This window comes from Esox lucius, chromosome 9 (assembly GCF_011004845.1).
Source record: "Esox lucius isolate fEsoLuc1 chromosome 9, fEsoLuc1.pri, whole genome shotgun sequence".
NCBI classification, from domain to species: domain Eukaryota; kingdom Metazoa; phylum Chordata; class Actinopteri; order Esociformes; family Esocidae; genus Esox; species Esox lucius.
In genome coordinates this window covers 16,498,940-16,518,182 of record NC_047577.1, presented here as the reverse complement: position 1 = coordinate 16,518,182, position 19,243 = coordinate 16,498,940, and the positions used below count along the sequence as shown (strand labels likewise).

The 19,243-nt window shown below is 42.9% G+C and overlaps 3 protein-coding genes across 10 annotated transcripts in view; 1 reads left to right on the top strand and 2 right to left on the bottom strand.

Annotated features, from left to right (window-relative positions):
* The window catches only part of ube2o (ubiquitin-conjugating enzyme E2O), a 33,305-nt gene extending 22,343 nt beyond the window's left edge, over window positions 1–10,962 (bottom strand). For all 4 annotated transcript variants that reach the window (XM_020049773.3, XM_034294009.1, XM_013135375.4 and 1 more), the window contains exon 1: window positions 10,464–10,962. In XM_020049773.3, coding sequence (XP_019905332.2) covers window positions 10,464–10,880 — 417 coding nt within the window. In that variant the 5' untranslated portion in view covers window positions 10,881–10,962. The remainder of the gene's footprint in view (window positions 1–10,463) is intronic.
* A 1,445-nt stretch (window positions 10,963–12,407) lies between these two features.
* On the top strand, window positions 12,408–14,724 carry aanat1 (arylalkylamine N-acetyltransferase 1). Its single transcript, NM_001304100.1, is given in 3 exon segments — window positions 12,408–12,727; window positions 12,830–12,984; window positions 13,196–14,724. Coding segments are annotated over 3 exon segments (627 nt in total). The 5' UTR covers window positions 12,408–12,561; the 3' UTR covers window positions 13,502–14,724.
* A 470-nt stretch (window positions 14,725–15,194) lies between these two features.
* LOC105021626 (inactive rhomboid protein 2) overlaps window positions 15,195–19,243 on the bottom strand; it is a 32,601-nt gene continuing 28,552 nt past the window's right edge. For all 5 annotated transcript variants that reach the window (XM_010889408.4, XM_010889409.5, XM_010889410.5 and 2 more), the window contains one exon: window positions 15,195–17,189. In XM_010889408.4, coding sequence (XP_010887710.1) covers window positions 16,770–17,189 — 420 coding nt within the window. In that variant the 3' untranslated portion in view covers window positions 15,195–16,769. The remainder of the gene's footprint in view (window positions 17,190–19,243) is intronic.

The window sequence follows — 19,243 nt, the reverse complement described above, 5'->3', positions numbered from 1 at the left end:
TGACCCAGTCATCTGGCCCTTGTCAAAGTCCCTCAGGTCTTAACTCCTGCCCATTTCTCCTGCATCCAACACGTTGACTATGAGAACTGATTGTGCATTCACCATCTAACCTACAAAGACCTTGACATGAGCCCTTGTTGGGAGATTATCCATTTTATTTGCTTCATCTGTAAGTATTCACTTTGAAAATGTGCTGAAGTCACATTAACACAGAATATACAATCTTTTCAATGTACCGTCACACATCACAACAAAAGCATTCCAGAATAAACGGCCAGTTTTATATGTTTATGGGCCATTTTGTCCAGTCCTATGCAATCCTATAAAAACAAGTGTTGGACCTCTGGAAGACTTGATTAATGACTGACTGGAGGAGGAGGACAGTTGGGATTGATAGGGTAAAGCTGGTGACCCTCAAGGCAACAGTCAATAATGAAGCAAGCATGAAGATCCTAACCAGAGCCTCGCGAATCAGGGATATGTCGTCACCATCTGCTTACTGGTGTGATGGCAATTCCATCGATCAGAACTCTTAAAGGAGGAATTACAGAGACAAAATTCTCTTGGCACAATTTAACCATTTATTTATTTGCAAATAGAGAGACGCGTCAAACGCTTACAAACATAATCATCCGAGGAGTCTCTAACTTAATACATGAACAGTTTGTAATTATAGAGGAAAAAGGGGTGTGGTAAGTTGCTGCCCATCTGTCTTGTGTCACCTAGGTTTACCCAAAGGGTGGGCTGTCCTTTCTGCCATAATGTTTACTGTTGTGTTTACCTAAAGGGGCCAACTGCTCCTACCTCCCCCCAAGGGCCACATTCCTAATGAACAAAAGGACTGACACTCTTCTTTGTCTAGGCAGGAGAACATGGTCAGAGTACCTAATAATCCTCTGATATTATACAGACGTGTGTCACAATCAAAGTAAAGATTTACATACCAGCCAATGGAAAGACAGACATTTCTCAAATGTACCTTAGTTCAAAATGTTTGCATAATCGCTAGGCTGTCTGCTTGCCCCAAATTATGATTTTTGTTTTGCCGTTCAAGCTACCAATCCCGACGCGTATTGTTCTCAGCATGGAGTTACGTAACGCTCTTCAAAAAAGGCTACCAACATTCCAATGGCCAGGATTGGCGGGGTGGCCACATGCTAGCATACTACCCTACTAATCAGCGTCATTTGGCGAGCCATAGCTGCAAGCTGCTACTCTGGCTGGAGCTAGAAAGGGTGGCAGCCACCAGCCGGATACAACCACCTCGAGGAGCTATGGAGGAGGGGAGGGGCACGGGAGGAGAGATGACTAAGAGGATGAGAAGGGTGCGGGAAGAGGTGTGAGCGTTAGCCAAAACTAGACTTTCAGAAGGTAGATTGGTTTTGTAACACTTAACCTCTCCTGCCTTGGTTGTTCACACTAAGGCAAAGTTATACATGCGTATAAGGCCGGCTAAATCTCCCCCAAAGTATTTATGAACCGCCCATGCGGCTTGAAACCCAACTCCTGGAAACTGAGGGGAGAGGATGGGGCCGAGATGCGATCGATGCATTACTGTAATCTTTTCACACCTCCGTTACCATCACGCCACTCAGAGAGAACACACACAGACATCCAGCGATTCTGGGTCAGGGCAGAGGATGAATCCATTTCCACACAGCATAGGAACCAAAATAAATAAGTTCATTAGAACTCATCCTTTGACATTTTGTGTTTAGTATATTATCACAAAAGTGAAAATCACAAATTGTTGTGAATCTGACAAATATTAATGAAATATAAAACACTTGCTAAGGTATGTATTCAGCCTCGAGTCAGTACATTACATCATGATCTCACCGGCCATGCCCAGGCAGCCGTCATCACACACACATTAAATGGTGTCGATCCTCACCAGGCGCATACAGGCCAAACGGAGAAATCAAACATAGTAGCGTAGATTGTCATTCAATTATTGAATAACAGGAGTACATTCATTTTGCTAGTTTGCATGTTAGAAACACCTTTGTTTCACGGTTTAAATGTGAGACAGACACATAAATAGAAAAGAGAGCCAGTGACAAAGAGGAAAAAATACATTCAAAAAAAATTATGCCACGAATCACAGCTCATATAACCTTGCTGGAGACATCGAGCTCAAAAACGGAACACTAAAACACATTGATCTTCCCCCTCTCCCCCTTTGATTAAGTTTATTTCTACCCAGGCCCACCAAGGGCTGCCATTTCCTAGAGATGTCACCATGGACTCATATGTTGCCGGGCTCACCGTTTATGGAGCTTGTCCACGTTGTGCACAAATCACTTCTCATCTTATGCATCACAGACAAAACGGTGCCAAATACAGTGGATTTCACTGTATTGTGGGGACACAGACGCACACACAGAAACAGGGTTTTCAAACTACAAAGTGATTACTGGCAATACACCATTACGTATTTTTTTGTATTCCTCCATCTACAAGGCGAATAGTAGAAACCATTTATTTCCGACAAAATATAGCCTAATATAGCCGGAAATTAATTATCTAGATAGAACGTTTGGTTTGGAATTGCCATTTTTATAGCCTGTTCTGCCTTTGGCATTACTATGAACAAGCAGGAAGAAAAGTACTGTATGCTTGGCTTGCAGGGTAAGACAGTTTGCTTTGTTTAGGCCTAGCCATAGGAGGAACCAAGAATGCAGGTGGTTAACTTAGCATTCTAGCAAACATTGTGCAAGATGTGGTTAAAACATCCTATTTTTATAGCCTCTTCTGTCCGAGTACACAAACCCTTAATGTATAATTTTCATAGGCTAGAGGTGCTAAACAGACGTATGTGAAACTTCATACTAGGTCTCCAGCTTTCTACTAGATGGAGAACCTACAGTACCTGATGAGGAAAATATATATATACCCAACAGCTTGCTTTCCAGGTCCATATCAGCCCGTATTCCTCCATCACTTGAAAGTAATGCATAAGTCTGATTATTTAAATAATCAAAACAATAACAAAAAATAGATCTGTCTGTGATGTTGCTTCTCTGAAAACATGTAGTCCTGGTCTCAGATTTCATAGAACTGAAATAAAAGACCATCAACATTATAATATGGTCACATCTGCATTACTAGTCCTTTTAACATGGTCACATCTGCATTACTAGTCCTTTTAATATGGTCACATCTGTATTACAAGTCACGTGAAATCCATACGACTAGTTGGTAAAAATCCATACGACCAATTCCCAACAAATTTTGTCCCCGCTTTTACAGGCCTTGCAAGACTAATAAAATGTGTATACAGCCAATTAGCCTAATATACTGTGTTTTGGGTTGCACGTTGGAGACTCTCTGCTACCACAGGCTTAGAAATGTTTACAGTAAGGCGCCTGGTCAAGCAAAGGCCACAGTGCCTAAACATTAACCCCAATTCTAGCACTAACCCAAATGTCAATTGTGCCCTAAACCTCTTAGTCGAAAATTGACTGTGTCTTTGTGGGACTGGGAAAAGGTCCTAATAAGGGCACATTTCTCACATTTTATGATCCTTGTGAGAACATTTAGTCCGGTTTATGGACAAAAAAAACAACATAAAATACCACCCAGTGTGCACTGCTTTTCTCCATTTAAACACCCAGCGGGTCACACACAGGCCACACACACTACATAACACACTACATAACACACTACATAACACACTACATAACACACTACATAACACACTACATAACACACTACATAACACACTACATAACACACTACATAACGGGTTGCCAAATCATGCAAAAACAAAATCACCCTCACAGAACTTCCACACACACACTGTCTCTCACTGCTTTGAACAATGAGTTCCACTATTGAAAGACAGATGGCTGAAATAAAGCTAGAAATATCAAGAAATAAAACCGAGGCCTAACAAAAACTAGGCTCAGAAGCGAAAACTGCGCGTGTGTGTTTAGGAACCTGGTGGAAACCCCTGTTTGAGGTGCTACTATTCAGGCCCTAGTCACTGACCCATTACAATAAGCTGGGCATCAGCAGCAGTGTTGACCGTGGAAACCAGCAGGCTGTTCTCGGCGTTGCTGGTTTCCACGTTCGCCTGTCTGTCCAACTCGGGGGCAAAAACACAACCATACAGGAAGTGACCTCAGAACATAAGGGGAGCATGACAATCCGACAGTGACATTTTATCAAAAGATTGAGCTAAGCTCTTAGGCTAAAAGAGCTGCTGTCTGCTGCCAGTCTCGACTCCCTTTGAGAGACTGTTAGCACGCACACCTGATTGGCAGACAGTGGAGAGGGCGGAGATCCGGCAAGTGGTGACTGCCTGTAGGTCTAGCCAACGTATTACCAAGACTCATCCCGCGGATGACGGATGTGCTAGTCTGACAGGCAACGGGTTCTGTCAGAATGCACCCAGACAGAAATCGATAACTAGATGACCACAGAATCAGCGTTGGTTTAGAATTATTTTCCAGGTTGGTTCCAGGAAGAACAGAGGGAAGAGGAAGGAAGGAAGGGCATGATAAAATGGGGAACTGTAGCTTATCAACAGGCCCATGTCAGCCATTCTGACAGACAAGAAGCGCACGCACGCGCGCCTCCTTCACCTCATCCACCTCAGACAGATCCAGAGGTCCATTGATCCAGACACTGGCAGCACACAGCACTATTAGTGACGAGAAAGAAAGAAGTGGAAGGCCTGGTTCTGTTAGTAATCTGCTTTATAACCAACGGGAAGGAGAGAGAAAGAGGGGGAGAGAGAGAGAGAAAGAGGGGCAGAGAGAGAGAGAGAGAGAGAGAGAGAGAGAGAGACAAAGAGCGCAAACAAGAGAGAGGACAACTGAGAAAATGCAGCTTATTCTAGGAGAAAAACCTAGTTGAGCTATATTATAAAATTAGACGATAAATACGCATTCTCTTTTGCACCACACAATGCCTGGATATACATGTACTAAATAAGGTATTAGACTATAATTAAACAGCAAAAAAGAAAACATGATAACAAAAAACATTTAAAAAATACTGAGGCATTCTCTATTGAACACCAATTCAAACAAAAGCACAATCAGCCAAATTTAAAGCAAACACCGGTCAATACCGATCATTAGATGTTTGCCTGTAATTGGCAACACCTACAATAAAATGTTTGCCTGTAATTGGCCAATACCAATTATTAAATATTTGCCTGTAATTGGCCAATACTGATTAATACATTTTTGACGGGAATTGGCAAATACCGATTATTGCATTTTTGCCTGTAATTGGCCAATAGTGATAACTATTGCTAACTGATGTATTGGTGCCTCCCTAAAGAAGCGAAGGGGAGAGAGAGAAAGAGAGATGTAGAGAATAAGACACAGAGCTGTCTCCTCTGTCGTCTCCCACACTGTTAGGGGTCAATACCGCAGAGCCCAGCAGGCGCCTGCCTGCACACCCGCCCGCACGCACACGCACAGGGTGTGGTGGACAGCAAGCCTTCCACATGACATCAGTCCACAGCTCTGCATTTTTCAGGATTACTGTACACATGGACTCACCCTGGGAGGAGGGGGGAGAGAGGAGAGGAGCATGGGTAGGCAGAGAAAAGGGAAGAGAGGAATGAAAGGAGAGAGGAGAGGAAAGGGGCAGACTGGGTTTAAAGAGTGTACGGTTCCACGCCTTGATTGTGGTCTTAGTTCAAATAATGCTCCATCACTACACCACTATCTTTGGAAGACCAGTGATGTTCTGCAGCCTGTGTCTGTACCATTGGTTTGATGTTCTGCAGTCTGGGTCTGTACCATTGGTAGAACAGAAACCAGCAGGCTCTGGCCCTTGTAGGGTAAAAGTTGAAGAACCCTGGGCTAGGGCTTGTGAATTTCCCTCGATTAATGCCTAGAATCCTGCATGATAGGTCTTCCAACATCCCAGGGTAAGTTCAAAGTGTATGGAAACCATTATGCAAAGAAAGATAACTCTTACTAGAGTTAGATTCTCTCCCGTAATGCAAACAAAGTCCTTAATGTGCCCCAAATTCCCTTTTTACTAGTCTATCAGAGGACCTGCCATTCAGCCTACTCTCTGAGCACTGCAAACAGATTTGTCCCGAGTTTCTATAGACAAACTCATACAACGACGATACTGGCCATTTCTACACTCTGTTCTTCCTAAATTGTGATTTTAAACTTCACCTGAACCACAATGTTGACCTTGTGCACAATCACCTTAAACAATCAACCTTAAATTAACACAAATTTCATTCAAATTTGAGGCTGTGGAAATGACTTGCATAATATTCATTTTCGGCTAGAAAAGCTAGCAGCAAACCCACAACAGGGTTGCTAAGTACCAAATAACCCAGAGCACCAAAGACCTGAACGTGAATGTTAAGGATAAATGTGTTATGGTGGCTCACTTTAAATGCCAACCGCTTCCAAATCATCATAATGGTGTAACTACCACTGAGGAAAATAACATGATATTCAATATGCTGTGAGGCATTTGGATTTTAAACTACTGTAAGTCGATTAGGACCGTCAGATGTCTAAATACAGACAGCCTAATTTGTGACAGCTTTCATTTCATAAGTAGGGAGTTGCTAGCCACAAATTTCAATTCTATTTTGCTGAATAGGACTTCAAACTAATTATTATAATTAACTTATATAACAACCAGGTGGGTCATGGCCCAGTCCCAAACGAACCCCTAAACCCTACACCATAGGGTTAACAGGTTTAAGCAACATGGTCACAGCTCCATCTGGCCCTATGATAGGCTAGGTGGACATTTAACCATGTTGCTAAACTCCAATAAAACCCTCTCAGACCTCAACAAGTGCACTTAGGGTTTCATACTGGGTGGGGCTGATGTGTTACCACCATTGGAGAAGGCAAACAAGTTACCGTGACTACACAAGGAGTGACTCGCCGTATTTACTGCAGTGCTTGAGGAGTTCACTTTCTAGGCCAGCGGAATGATGCCACAGCTCTAGCTGGGGCAGGCTAAGCCGGAGTATGGATGTCACTGGGCTGGTTAGGTGTATTAACCTATTCTCTTCATTCCACTGTAAGGCCCAGAAAAATAGCTTTTCCACACTAACAAAGCCCTACCCCGGACAATGTCAAGACGTGGAATCTATTAGCCTAGCTTAGCTTTAGCGGTAGCAATATTACCAAAGTACTGCACAACCCTGAGGGCCACCCCAACAACAGACCAACTGCTAATATAACATTATTTTAAAATACACATTCTGTGTTGGCCTAAAATGTAACAGTATGCAAAAACAGTCTGAAACGGGACCTGTGAATCTGGAAGAAAACAGTCCAGAAAAATAACTTCCAGGACAGGGATGGTGGGGGGGGTGCACTTACCACAAATGAAGGACAAAAAGCTTTTCATTAGCATAGCAGCCATCTGCCCAGATTGAGTCTGTCTCCTCCCCCTCCCCCTCTCCTACTTTCCATCACTCCACCTTCCTCCCCGCCCTCCTTCCAGGCAGCAAACTGTAGCAGGGTCCCGGCTGCACCCACCCTGTGAGATCAACATACTCTCCAAACCCCCAGGGCCGGATGCCGTCTCACCGCCCCGCCCGGGGATGAGCCTCCGGCCTAGGCGTCACCCAGTTCACTCTACCCCCAACCCTGACAGCTCGGGTCGAGCGTTGCATCGCCACACCACGCCCTTACCGCGCCACCGAACGCTACCTGCTGCGATGACAGCCTTGGACAGAAAGACAGGGAGCGCTGCGGGGCTGAAAGACCGGCACAAAAAAAATAATTCACACATTGGTCATGACGAGGCTGAAACACAGGGCTCCTTTGAGAGGTTTGAAAATAAACCTGTAGCCCACCAGCCTGCAAAGGCAAAGCCTCATCAGGTTTCAAAGTGATACCTCCAGTTATTCTACTCAACTGTACCTCATTAAAACATTCAGGCTGGATAAAGAAAAGCAGCACGGTTGAGGTATTGGGTAGCCGCGGTTCACTTCTGGGAGAATGATCAAGCGTTTTCCTTCCAATCAGGTTTTGGGTAGAATTCACTGGGAAGATGATTGTCACAGATAAAGGCTGAGACAGAGTCACATGTCCCCGGATGACGGCTCATCTATTGTCATCTCTTAATGAAGACTAGACCTATAAGATAATAAAGCGCCAAAGCAACGCACCAACCCAACGACCGAGACTCGCGTATCTCAAGCCTTTCACGGTCTGAAAGGCCTGGAAATATGTCCAGTGTGTTCACAAGCCGTTGCAATGTTATGAGTGGTGGGGTCTCTGGGAACACGCGTCTGAGGCATCCAAATGAAATATGCAATCAGGAGTAAAGATCTGAGAAGAAGCAGACGACACATTTTGAGATGTAATTATGATTCCATAGAACAGGGAGAATGTGCCCACTACAGTGCAGATGACAGGAGACGAGTCACTGTCAGCAATTGTAAAGGCAGTGACATGTTGTCCAAGTCTCCACACGGAAATGTAGAGAAAGTCATATGCTTCCATGTGAGGTTAACAAAACAAATGACAGCGGGAACATCAAGCTGCGAGCCACCACGGGACACTTCCAGTATATTTGTTTCAGCGGTCCACAACACCGGCACCTCGGCCTGGGTGTCAGGACTGAGACAGCGGTCACAAGCCTGAGCCGTCTCTCAAATGGTTTGTACCATCACCTCAGGTGTTTGTTGTGCTGTGTCTGATGCAGCAATCTGCCATTCCAATCACAAACTCCCATATTGGCAACTTTAGGGAATAATAATTGCGTTACCAGTGAGGAGGATGTCAATAAAGGCGGGTTGATAGGGGTTTGTGGGTAATGGCTTTTCCTACACACTGATGCACATCCCAGGGTGAGTGTCAACACAGCGAAGGAGGCATGAAATAAACGCAGTCGGAATTTAAGGAAAGACCATCTTAGAAATATGCAATTTCTGCACACAGGAATTGCACGGGTCATGAATTATTCATGGAAATCTTGGGAGTCGCACAAGAGAACAAACGACTGAAGTAACACCGTCAGAAACAGCAGGTGGACTCAGGATGCACACGGACAGAAACAAAAACACACATTTCAGAATAGAATAGATAAACAAAACACACACACAAAAGCATATCAGTATATACAAACACACAGAGGAGGCAGGATGTTTAAGGCCTAGAACATGACTGCCATTCAGTCACAGAACCAACCTATTGTTTAATCGCCACAGATACATAACTAGACCTGCTTTGTCCAGACCTCTATAGCTAGAACTTTGCTCATTTACCCTGTATAACAGTGAGGACAAAGCCTGCACAACTCAAGCATCTTCTAGGCCCAACCCATTCCAGCTTCCTCCCTTTTGATTTGACCCTCTTCCACAAGGCTGTGGAGAGAGCTCTCTGTTACTGCGGTATATAATCCCATTATGTCAATAGCTCAGTTTGGTTAGTAATGATAGTGGCTTTGTCACCGAGCACCACATGGCTTTTGTACATGGGCATTGAGCAATTTGTCACTGTGCTTTGGGCAATTTTCTTCTAAATGAATATTCGGCATTGATTGGACCCAAAGGTCCATTTGCCTACATTTACTAATGGTGGCAGATATGAAACCTATGTTTTCTTTTCTTTAGTAATACACAAAAGAACATGCATAAACCAATTAGTAAAACAATTCTGAAAAGGTTGGCAACCTGATTTGATAACTAATCAATCAATAAATAAGATTGCTAAAATGGTCTACATTTGTATCATAGTAACCTAGATTGCAGAGTAGGCAAACAAACATACAAAAATGCAAACAAGCATACGTGACAGTTAACCACGATGTTTGCTATCCACTTTAAAACTAGGTAACATCTTATCTAATGATGTGTCATGGCTAAATTGAGCTGTCAAATCCTCCAACCAGACCACAGGTAAGCATGATTCAGCTAAACTTAATTTCAGTAACAGTTTCAGCAAGTGGTCTTACACTTTGTCGTCAAAAAAAAGTGATGTAAATCAATGACTCTCATTAAAAAACCCCGATGGGAATTTATTCTGCAACACTGCATTTTATTTAGCGACACGAGCTAGTAAGTAAACCTAGCCATTATGCCAGTTAGCCAATTAGCTAAGGTTAGCAAATTCAACTGGCGACTGGATAATGTTAGCCCAACAAGCTACATGAGTAAATGACTGTCGACATATCAGCTAGTTAGCAATAATAAAAAGCAGCTAGTCCGTTAGCCACCTAACACTGTCAAGTTATAATCAGTGGAAGAGAAGATTTTTAAAGGAATATGAGCATGACTCTGAAGTTGGCTAGCTAATTGCAGTAAACAAATACACGAGCGCGCATACAAAACGTTGCAATGCAGTTTATCATGGGCTAAACCGGTGTACACTAGTAGCTTATTGCTAAGCAGATACTGTAGCTAACGGTAACTGTCAATAACGGGGAAACATACACTGAAATAGTGCTGGAAGCTAGCTAACGATACCTGCAACGTGTAGCTATACCAGCTATCAAACAATTACCTTTGTTTCCCGAATGTCTTGTTTCCCTCCTTCTGGGTACCACTGCACACGGACAAAACCCCTTCCCAGAAGAGCCTTGGTGTCCGCAGCACCGCTCTCGACGTCGGAACTACAGGGGATACAGCCACCTCCGCCGCCGCCACCTCCGCCTCTACCTCCGCCATCGTCGAGGTCGGAGTCTGAATCAAACTCCTCCTCGCCGTGTATCATTCTAACTAGGCCGAAACAGACCATGCCATAACACCGACCTGACACCAAATCGTGAGAGAAAAGAAGTCGCTGAGAACCGCCCGCAGAAGGTGAGAGCGCCATTGATGGAGGCTCGGAGCCGGGGCTCACAGCCGGAGAAAGAGCCGGGGTCGGAGATGGAGATGCTGCGTCTGTTGCTATCGTGTCCGATGCTACTGGTTCCGCCATCGTTGCTGTTGTCAGGGAATGATGTCTGCGAGAGAGGGAGAGGACGGTGGAGAAGAAAAAAGAGAAACCTGTAACCAGGAAAGTGCACGTGTTTACGTCGATGCGTAGCACACGCTGCGTAAATGCGCTCAAAGAAGAGTCCAGGGCCTGTTGAACAAAGTCGTTCTCTATGCGGAGTGTTTGACTTGATTACATGAGACAATTGACAGTTACAAAGAAACAATTACAAAGATATTCAAGTCACACAGTCAAGTGATGCTGCAAAACAAATTCAACATGTGACCTGAGTTCAAATAAGCAATAATCCTAGGGGAGTAGTATATTATGGTTTTATAATTATTCCAGGATTTAAAATGTATGTGAATGCTACGAGCCCACACATTTCTTTGTCATTTGTGTGTAGGTATGGGTGTCTATATACGCACACTCCAACCAAAGGCACATTCTGGTCACATTCTTGGTCAGATTTTCGCCACTTGGTGTCAGTGTACGAGTGCACTGGACATTAAAATGTAGTGATATGCAATATAACAGGACTGTATAATAATGTACATTTCGTGTTTTACGAAAGTCTTGATGCAGAAATTGTGGAATCGGCTCCTCAAATCAGTATCAGCTCTAACTAACTATTAAAAACACTGATAAACCAAAATGACACTGGAGCTATAACATAATCACCAGCGAGTGAAGATGGTGCACTAATGGATAAAAACGTGTTGTGTCTACAACAATTAAGGGGCTTATAAGAACGCTCCGGTAATATGTTGATTCGCGAGACACGTTTCAGACGTTAAACCCATAAAAATGTAGAGGAACCCGAATGGGAGTAACTTTTCTTTTGCGCAAAGAATACAATCAAAGACTTAAGGTAAGTTCTATTACTGTATTCGTTAAGTATTCTAAAAAAGACATGTAGATTGATCCGCAAAGTATTCCCAGCAGAGGATAAACTTTCAATAAAACTGTAATAAAGATCAACAAACTCTTACCCACTCCCCATAATCCTCTTAGAGATTTGCAGAAAATACAATTAGGTCAAATAACAAGAAATCACCTCCAAATAACAAATTCACAAGTGAATGAGGTCAACCGATATTGTATACTATTTCCAGCGTGTGATATGTATTCCAAATACATATACTAAACCTTTTTTATATATTTACATTAAAATATATAAAGGCTATGTAAAAATGATGCCCCCTTAGCAGTATTCTCCCATATGTTTGAAATGATGGTAAGCTCAAAGTAAACAAACACATTTGAAATACCTATATTGTACTGTGGACATCAATATTATTACTGGAAGTAGATGATACATAGATTTAACCAAATGCAGGTACATTAGTTTGGCTATTTACAGACAAGTTATGAATATCCATAATAAATCTGGTCTCCGGTAAATGTGTTCATTGTCGACAGACATTCTCTCATAATGGGTCATTTTGTCATCCAGCTTATTATGGGCTTATGACCAATAGCTCTTAAGCACCAACTGTATAAATACGCACAGCGCGCCACGCAGACTCCGTTACGCACAGCCCTTCTGCAATTGAAACGTGCGTGGAGCAACCTTCTCGCAGCATATCCAACAGACTGGAATTCTTCATATGCTAAAGATAATTTTTATTTGAAACATCAACGCTATATTATAATTTTTACCTTGGAACTTTGATCAGGCATCATGTCTATAGTCAGTGCCTTGCCTTTCTTGAAATCTGGTCTCCAAATGCGCCTTACAATGGGCCAAATGTCACCAGTTCCCGGGCGCCGCCACACACTTCCTGCTAGTGAGTTCCGATGCCTCAGCCCGGAGGACGCAATCAGCGTGTTTGAGATCGAGAGAGAGGGTAAGGAATGGTTTTATACAACTTTTATATAACTACTAGGCTATATGTTAACAGACCATACTAACTAAGTGTGTATCTCCGTCACATGTCTGCCCTCCGCAGCCTTCATCTCCGTGTCCGGAGAGTGTCCGCTCCACTTAGAGGAAGTGCGTCACTTTCTGACACTGTGTCCGGAGCTGTCCCTGGGCTGGTTCGAGGGCGGACGCCTGGTCGCCTTCATCATCGGATCACTGTGGGACCAGGAGAAGCTGTCCTTGGTAAGCCCAAACCTAGATGTGTTGATTGATTGGAAATACGAATAGAATATTACTAGAAGATTACTAACGTAATGAATCATAAGTCAAGCTCTTAATGTTCATTATTTTCATCAGATGGATGATCCCGAAAAGCAAAGAAATCCACGTAAACCATTTCACTGGCTTTTGTGTATTTAAAATGTACCTTTTTGATCCCACCCGCCCCTTTCAGGACGCTCTCACCCTCCACAAGCCCCAGGGCTCCACGGTCCACATCCACGTGCTGGCCGTCCACCGCAGTGACCGACAGCAGGGCAAGGGCTCCATCCTGATGTGGCGCTATCTGCAGTACCTGCGCTGTCTGCCCTACGTGCACCGCGCCGTGCTCATGTGTGAGGACTTCCTGGTCCCTTTCTACCAGAGGTCGGGTTTCAAGGTGCAGGGCCCCAGCGACGTCACCGTGGGCCTCCTGACCTTCATCGAAATGATGCACCCAGTCTGGGGCCACGCTTACATGCGCCGCAACAGTGGTGTTTGACGGGGCCCGAAGCAACACTGGGCCCCTTTCTGATGCGATTCTATGGATAGCGTTCTCCGGCTGGATTGTGACACGAGGCTGCTCGCTGTCACCTCGTCCAGGTGGCTGTTGTTCAAAGCGTCTGGGAACGAGACTGAGCTGGTTGTGTGGTACATGTGGGCTGGAACAGCGGTGGCTAAGCGCCTGTCTGTGCTCACTGGTTGGTGATGGGTCAAGTTATATGTGCCCTGCTGGTGTGTGGAAGAGAAGGCAGTTGTTTTATTAGACACTACAGCTGTCTCTGTTACCTACCACCATTATTTTGTATCTTGTAAAAAAAATGTATATCCTGTTTGTTTTAAAGTTGTATTTTGTGTTTGGGAATGCGGTCAATTTTTCAATTCAAATTAAGCCTAAGATGTTCATAAACAAACTGCATCTTTAAATACTGTGCAACTAACAGAAACTAAAATATGCCTAGGTTGAAGGACGGTTAGCCAGCAACCGATCTGTCTTTATGATATGTACTGTATATCCAATGCAATCATTCTTTACATTTTTTTTAACTGTGGTTTGTTAGCCAAGCAACCAGGAAGGACACTTGTGATCTTCATCTGAATGCCTGAAATCCAGTTAAATATCACCTCCTGGGAAAACTTAGTTTTCCTTTCTTTTTTTATCTTTTTGTAATTTTCTTTAAAAGTCTGGGACACCGGAAGGAGCTTGATGGTAAATACATATGATGCAGTAATACCTGAAGTCAGCTTGAATGTTTTTTTTTTTTCATACAAATAATGGAATAAAATAACATACAGTAGGCCGGGTTAGAAGCAAATCAGGTTTTTGATCCTGAATCCTTCGGAGCTGTAACATTTTAACTGCTAATGTGTTCAAATACATAATCAGACAGTTTTTTTTTTTTTATCTTCAAGGGATTAACATAATAATCAACCACTTGCCATTGCCAACCATTGTAATCAGTGTGGCCCACTATATTCACTAAACAGCATTACCAGCAGTCTGTCTTGTGGGTGTTAGAAGTAATGACATGTTTACAAGATTCCATGTCCCATTAAGTTCTGAATGATATACGTATATCTGACACAATATTTGATATACTTGATAGCATTTTGATATTTTGATGTTTCAAACAGAACAATGTTCCCCAATCTCCCCAGGTCTTGAATCAAGGTTAATGATTTTTGTTACATTTTTCAATCTGAAAATAAACTCTTTTTCAAACACCTGTTTCACTTTCATGGTAAATGTTCAGCACAGTTGCACTGTTGTATTTCTGTGACACACACTGAGTGAACTGTGACAGGTTTCACTACATCTCTTGAAGAAGAAGGTGACCTCAAAACACTTCTTACTCATCAGGGCTAATAGTGTCAACCAAAATGGAAACAAATCTTTGGACTTACTGTTTGTTTCCACACTATTTTTAGATATGTATTTGTTGCTTGGTGTAACATTATTGCAGTAATATAATTGTCCAAATCAGACAGCCTACATGCAACAAGTGATGAACACATTTTAAAAGGCTGCCATTTTGAATGACAGAAAATGTTCTGGAGATAAATATAAGTTCAACACACACAAACTGTGTTGTTATTTTCAATAACATTTTAATTTAAACATATACATAATATCAGATAGTAATTTCTTAAAAAACCTGCATCAATATATCACAATATCACGGTAAAGAAGCACATTACAAACTATACTTTTTTATTTTAATAAATAACACATTTGGTCCAATTGCATAGCTATGTGTACAAACCTGCTACATGTACTAACGTTGCAGATTTCTGGATGCTAAAATTCACGGCTTCCATTTCAGAAGGCACTGTAACGTCTGTCAAAGGGGCGGACACTGTTGATGTGATCATATAAAACCAGGTGACTATTGGCAAATCCTAACATGACAAAACAACGGTAAAACAATAAAAAAAAAAAAAAAAACTCAATGAATGTCTAAAACACACCTGTCAATTATTCCACCTGATTGAACTTGATTGCCATTAATTCCACCAAAGCCTCGTTGGGATAATCCTGTTAAAATAATCAACATGACCACAGTAAATCAGGAAACCTCAGCAGTTAAGACCAGATGCCTGTCAGAGCAGAGGCACATCATCCCCGAAAACTATGGATAAGTCATGGTATGGTAAAAACAATAGGCCACTTTGACTTCAGTAAAATGCCCAAATTACATGTTACTCTAAAGACATAATCCAAGCACATCCTTGATGTCCAACAGCAAGGACTTTATATGTGCTCAGTCAAATGTTACAACTTGAAGATATAGCGTTTAATAAAAGTTCAAGTAGCAATGTTATAAGACAAGTTTCAACAGTGCAAGACATGTATGCTGCATTTACACAAGAATCCCAACTCTGATTTTCTTTTCATTAACTGGTATTTTGACCAATCAGCTCAACCCCAAAAAAGTTCTGATGCGATTGGTCGAAAGAACAGAACAGTGCTGCCTGCATGAACACAAGTCCATGTGTTTAATTAGTAGTGCGTTTCAATAAAAAAAACATCTATAAAGCAGTTTCAAAGTAAACTGAAGTAGTTACATGCGTTTATCCAGACCCTGTTGGTGTTGATATCAATGACCGGTGAGTTGGAAGGCAGGATTGGCAGGTCAGACCAGTTACCTTAACAGTTATACCATAAAAAACGTATCTAGAATAATTTACAGATATAATATTAATTCATTTAAAACAATGTAGAGAATATGGCATAATTGGTGAGGTGAAAAGGCAACTGCTGATGACGAATGGAATTATGACCCTCCGTCATTTTAACGATTACTACATTTCATGCTGTTGTGGTTTGAACGTTTAGTCACAGGACACTTAACTGGCCTGATAAACGCCTGATAAATTGAAAGTAGTTGAACATAGCGATATGCTATAACATAGTGTTAGGTACATCCAGTGTTTTAAAAAAAAATAGGTCCACAAATAACAGACCTCTGGAGTATTAACGTGACAGTTTTAACCAAATATCCTCTGTGGCAGCTGTCTTCCAAGTCCACTTTAACAGCATTTAAAGTACTAACGTCAACAGTCTTCCTGTCCAGGGGCACTAGCATTACTTTTACAGTGTTGAAGTTGATGTGCCTAGATTGCCTTGGTGCTTTCAGCAGTTCTGCAGGCATGTGCACGGACAACGTACACTCTTCCTTTTAACTTTTGTCTCCCTTAAAAGTACTTCTCCAATCCCCTGTCTTGGCTCTGAGCAGCTAGCATTGTCACGCTAGCCCGTTAGCTTGGTGTTAATGCACCACGTGATCAATGTCATACTTCTCACAGAACTTGCTGGTGAACGGTAGGCAAGTGAGGTGTTCCAGCCAGTGCCAGTTGATGGGGTAGATGTAGAACCAGACGACCAGTGAGGACAACAGGCCCACGTAGACCAGCAGCGACAGAAGGATGAGCACTCGCTTTCGGTACTTGTCGAAGTCCCCAAAGGTCACATAGGGCAGGAAGGCGAAGGACAGCAGCAGGCCACTGAGGAAGCCGAAGATGTGGGCGATGTTGTCGATCCAGGGCAGCAAGCCGCACAGGAACAGGAATAAGACAATGCCCACCAATTTGAGGAAGGCCTTCCAAGGCTGCTCCAGCATCTGCCAGCCTTGGATGAGCTCCACAAAAAGGCAGGCCAGCAGCCCGAACTGAGAGCCAGCCGGGCCAACCTGGACGACAACCACAGAAAGACAGAGAGAGGGAAAGAAGAGCATCACACATCCATCAAACAAAATGCAGGGAGCTGTTGGGGGGACTTGAAGATATTTAATTCATCTGAAGTTATCCACTGTCACTTGATGTTCTAGAAAAAGGAATTTAGTTGCAGTAGTTTGCAACTGAGCATTTCACATGCATTGATTTACAAACTGTATTACTTAAGGGTACAACAGACTCTACTCAGTATTTGGCAGGTTGGAACCAGAAAGTATGGTTCTTTGGTCACTGAGCCCATGGCTGGCATAATGAATCCACTGACGTCAGGTCTGTCGTGGCTGTATCAAGGCAGGTGGCTAATCCAAGATTCTGACCTCCAACAAGGACAGGAGAAAATAAACAAGGCTCTTCACCCTCCCTAGATGTGCAGCCTGAGTGACTCAGTCCTTTAAAAGGAAAATGTAGGCTAAGTGTCACTGAATAAACATGAAACCAAGATTGACATACTGGCTAGTCAAGATATGTTGAGCTAATTGTCATTTCTTTACGAGCTCCCTGGCAGCTCGTAAAGAAATGTGCGTTCATCTTTTGATGGTGCAATAATAATAATTTTAGGATTGTTTGTGACTTGGTTTTAGTGACTTGGGAGTCCTCTTGACTACTCCTAACTTTTCCCAGATTTAGGAGCTACTTTTAGCTTGAAGATGTTTTGTGAATACGGCCCCTGATCACTGTGACTTAGCGGACTGATGATAAGCCTGTGATCTGGTTTAAACCGTTCTGGAATAAACACCCATCCCTGGTTGCTTTAGTTAATGATAAACCCTGATGTCAAGTTGGTCACATGTTCTCCGCTGTTCTCATAGGGCTTTTGGACTGATTTCACCTAACGCAGGTCGCCTTTGGCATGTGACACGTGCCTTAAAACCCCACTTACACCTGCGGCCGCACTCACTGGATGATGACTGGTCAATAGCCCATGTTGTGACACTCATGGTTGGTGTGACAACATGGCTGAAGGAAGTCAGAGAGATGGTCACAAAAAGCCAAGAAGACAAAACGGTCGGGTTTTATTTACACCCAAGCCGCCTGATGAGTCAGTTAACACAAGGAGACTGACTCTTCTAAGCAACTGGTTGAACTTGGATACAACTTTCACGAAAGCAAAATTCATGCTAGTCGGACATGTTACAAACCAACATCTGCTACGACCTAAAATAAACCCTAACATGTGTTGTGTTTAACAGAGGTGGATGTACGGTGGTGTTGGCAACAGTTTGAGGGTCTTAATGACACTACTGACAGGATAATCCCCTCTTAATCAAACTGGGCCCTCTGTGGCTTTAGCTGTGCCTCGCTTCAGGGGCGAATCCTGTTGTGTGAAAGCTCCCCTTCCTGTTTTGACTGCAACAGCAACATGCTACCTAAGAGTGGCAACACACTAGGACAGTCCCAGCAGCGCCATGTCATATCACACAAATGCAGACCTTAAATGATCTGGGGGAAAGATTCTTCTGTCAGGAATACAAAACTCTAACTCCTAGTCTTTACAGGCATTTCAGGTGCCTTACTTGGGGTTAAAGAGGTGTCCTTTTCCAAGGTGGTTGTCTAAACCCCTTTTGAAACATTACAAACAAATAACGCCCATCTTTACAATAATTCCATAATTCAGTGAATAGGGGATCAATTGTATTCTTCACAGCAAGGTAACTAACCAAGACATGCTGATCTACTCTAACGAAGACGTTTAACCTCTCAGTACTTCAAACTTCTTAAAGTCTACTGGCACAAGCAGCAGATTGACTGACTAGCAATCCCAAAAAGGTTGATCAAAACCGTTATCCTGCTTTGATCAACCTTTTGTACCTTTTGGTGTGAATCCCTGGCAGATGGTAAGCTACTTGTTTTATATAGAAGCTGGTACGCATTTCCCCCCAAAGAAAGTGTAGGTGCCGGTATGAAGCACTGGCAGAACAGCACAATTATTTTCAACAGAATTGTAATTACTGTTCTAACTGTGCCCTTTGTTAACCCACGCGATAGCATTAAGTTAATCTGTGTGTGGGGG